This window comes from Bombus pyrosoma, linkage group LG17, assembly GCF_014825855.1.
Source record: "Bombus pyrosoma isolate SC7728 linkage group LG17, ASM1482585v1, whole genome shotgun sequence".
Lineage (NCBI taxonomy): Eukaryota > Metazoa > Arthropoda > Insecta > Hymenoptera > Apidae > Bombus > Bombus pyrosoma.
The window spans coordinates 4,316,200-4,319,392 of NC_057786.1; the positions used below are offsets into that span (position 1 = coordinate 4,316,200).

The 3,193-nt window shown below is 36.0% G+C and overlaps 1 protein-coding gene and 1 pseudogene across 1 annotated transcript in view; both read left to right on the top strand.

Annotated features, from left to right (window-relative positions):
* LOC122577091 overlaps positions 1-3,193 on the top strand; it is a 238,994-nt pseudogene that overhangs the window by 22,695 nt on the left and 213,106 nt on the right.
* Positions 1-3,193, top strand: part of LOC122577087 — an 11,407-nt gene that overhangs the window by 7,582 nt on the left and 632 nt on the right. Inside the window, exon 3 of the mRNA XM_043748170.1 lies at positions 2,245-2,523. Coding sequence (XP_043604105.1) covers positions 2,245-2,523 — 279 coding nt within the window. The remainder of the gene's footprint in view (positions 1-2,244; positions 2,524-3,193) is intronic.

The window sequence follows — 3,193 nt, forward strand, 5'->3', positions numbered from 1 at the left end:
GAGACTCAGATTTTGATAAAACTTGAGACTTGAAAGAGAGCGTAAAATATTAAACACGCATTCTTTTTTAGTTGCGCTAACTCGAGTTTATGACATGTAACCACCCTCTAAAGTTCAACCCCTAAAAGATTATCTGAGATACAATTACGAACGAAAATACACCAGTTAATAAGAAATTTTCAAAATTTGTTGAAGAGATTACGTCAGTTATGTCTATTTGAAAAATTACGGCATCGATGTACATGACAAAAAAGTTGAATTTTTTGTCATAGATGCTACTATGCATTATGCATATATATATGGTTTTCTCACTAGTAATGTAAATATCCTACTCATATTCCGACGTGTCGTTTTCTTTTTTTTATTACGACGGCAGACATTAGCGTCGCCAGCGATCAACGCTACAAGCACCTTAATAGATAACTCGACAGTAGTATAACCATAAAGTGTTGACCATCAATACTATAATTCGAGAACGTATATTGAAACTAATAAGCATTATGATTTTTGCACATCGATATTCTCTTAATTTTTATATATTACATGCATTTTTAATTTTATTGTGTACGAACTTCAGTGGTGTTGAATTTGGAGAACGAGGTACTGCATGAGAAGCGGGTCTGCATTCTGTTAGCAATACTGCACACGTTTCATTGGAAAATTGGCCAACTAGTCGATTATCACGTGAATCGTGAGCAATCGTGTATGGAACAGATAAACTTTACGCCTTTGGTTTAACTTTGTACAGTTTGCTACGAAGTTGTAAACATATGAATAACAAATATAATGCACATGTCATTGGTGTCGGGACATAATTCCATTTTTGATTAATTTCTTCGGGTTATATCCTGTCGCTTTTTGCGAGACCAAATTGCGTCATTTGTTGATTGAGGTGTTACTCTCTTTACACTTACTCTCGGTAGATCCTGCACGATATACATATGTACTAAATATTACGCGACCTGTTAATGCATTTCGCAATATTTTAATAAATTTATTGAATGATGAATTTGAAGGGACACAGCATTGAACGCGTAGGTAGCAGATGGGAAGTGATAAACTGGCGGAAAACGAACGGTGGAGGACGAAAGGAGGGCAAAAGCGAAATTTTATTTAATCACTCTGTTATGTCGTACGAATAACAGAAAAAATAATTGGAAATTGTTTCACCATACTCATTAGTCTTATTAATATACGGTTGCATTCGCCGAACAGTAGTTTCTATGTACTAACTTGACCGTCCGTTTTACGGCACGGTGATCGGAAATTGAAGAATAGTCCGATCCTTATTTAATAATCACAAATCTGATTACAGATTCACGCTCGCGCGAATGTACACACATGACGTGCAGAATCAGCTTGACGGCCTACTAACTTCAACGATATATCATTTTATCCAAGATCACTCGCATCGGACTCTTCTTTTAAGATATGCTTCTTGTTGTGCATACGTCGTGACAAAGTGATTACCTAAAATCCCATTCAAATCTATGAAATCACATTTCGAGAAATTCATCCACCCTTTTCCAAAATGAATAACGTGGAACTGTAGAACAGCTACATCCTCCCCAATTTCGACGACTTTCGAACACGTTATCGCCAGTATGATTCTAGACGATTCTTTCCTATACATGTAACTGTCGGGCGGCTATAGTGTCAGAGATATTTGGAAAAAATTATCGATACCACTGCAGCGAATTATATGTATAATTGTGCGCCCGTGACAGCGTACGTGCTAAGATTTGTTGGTCGCCCATTCTTTCTTTACAGTATACACAGGGTGTTCAGCTACAAGTGTAAAAAACTTAAGAGGTGATTGTTGCAGCTAGTATAAGATGAAAAAATCAAGAACTCATAATATTGTGTTCTCGGCTTTGTTTTTTAATTATTGACAATTAACTGTTTCGCAAGTATCGCTAGTTATTGCCGGCGGCCACGAAATGACTCCTAGAGGCGAACACTGCCTATAACCGGCGGCGTCGTGAACTAATTTATGCCTAGCAGCGTCTCTTGTGAGAATTCTGTGCCAAATATTTTTCACAACTGCATTCGTATTTATCCATCGTTCCATTTTTGAATTTTCTTCGACTATCACAGAACAATAGCTAGTTAAGGAAAATATTACAAAATTTAGACGAAAAAGGTCCGAAGAACATGTATACTGATACGTCCGTTTACTTTCTAAAGGTATACTTATTTCTTAAAAGTATCATAATTTGCTATTCGTTTCAATAAACTGTTCAGATTCTGCTCTTTACGAAGCGGTTCCCAAAAATCTCAGGAAGTTACAAGTGTTGAGCATGTTAGATGAATCAGAAACAGATTCGTATAACTGCAGTGAAAACATATGGAATACAGAGATAACACCTCGCGAGAAAAGACCATTGAATGTACCAAATACCACAGATTCTAATGATTCTGAAATAGAGTATGATACCGCGCAAAGGACGATTTTATCAAATATCATATGGACGACAGAAAAATTTGGCCTCAAAATTCATGATTTTGCCGTACGAAATTCGGGTATTCGAGCAGACATAAATTATTCATGGAAAATTATAAATTACTTTCAGTCTCAGTCAGTTTGTTAGCGAAGAGTGGCTAGAGTGTATTGTTGAAAAGACAAACAATTTTTGGCGCCAAAAAAATAACAATAATGTAACAGCTGTTATAGTTTTCAGTTAATTTTATTGCTTCATGGCTGTCTCTCTTTTAATGACGATAATGTATACAATTTCGATCGTCTGCGGAAAATCCGAAACATAATTGATAAATCACGAGGAACATCTGCAAGTACGTTTTACCCTTATCACAATCTATGTATAGATGAACGTTTGCTCTTGTATATAGACAGACTGGCATTTAAAAACTTATTCCATCGAAAAGAATTAGATTTGATATAAAATCATTCTTTCTTTGTGACCGTAAGACGGGTTATATTCAGGATTTTACTATTTATATGCGGTCTGGAACTAAGATAGGACCCCAACATAAAAAGATATTGGTAAATCGGAAAGTGTTGTAATGTCCTTTCTGGAACACTCCATTTCGGTAAAGGTCACGCTCTTTACGTAGACAACAGGTATACAACGGCTATCGAACTACTGCAAGAAGACATTATAAAAATAGAATAGTGGCTGCAAAACAAACGAATAAAAGCGAACACCAGTAAGTGCAATCACAAAACTTTTAC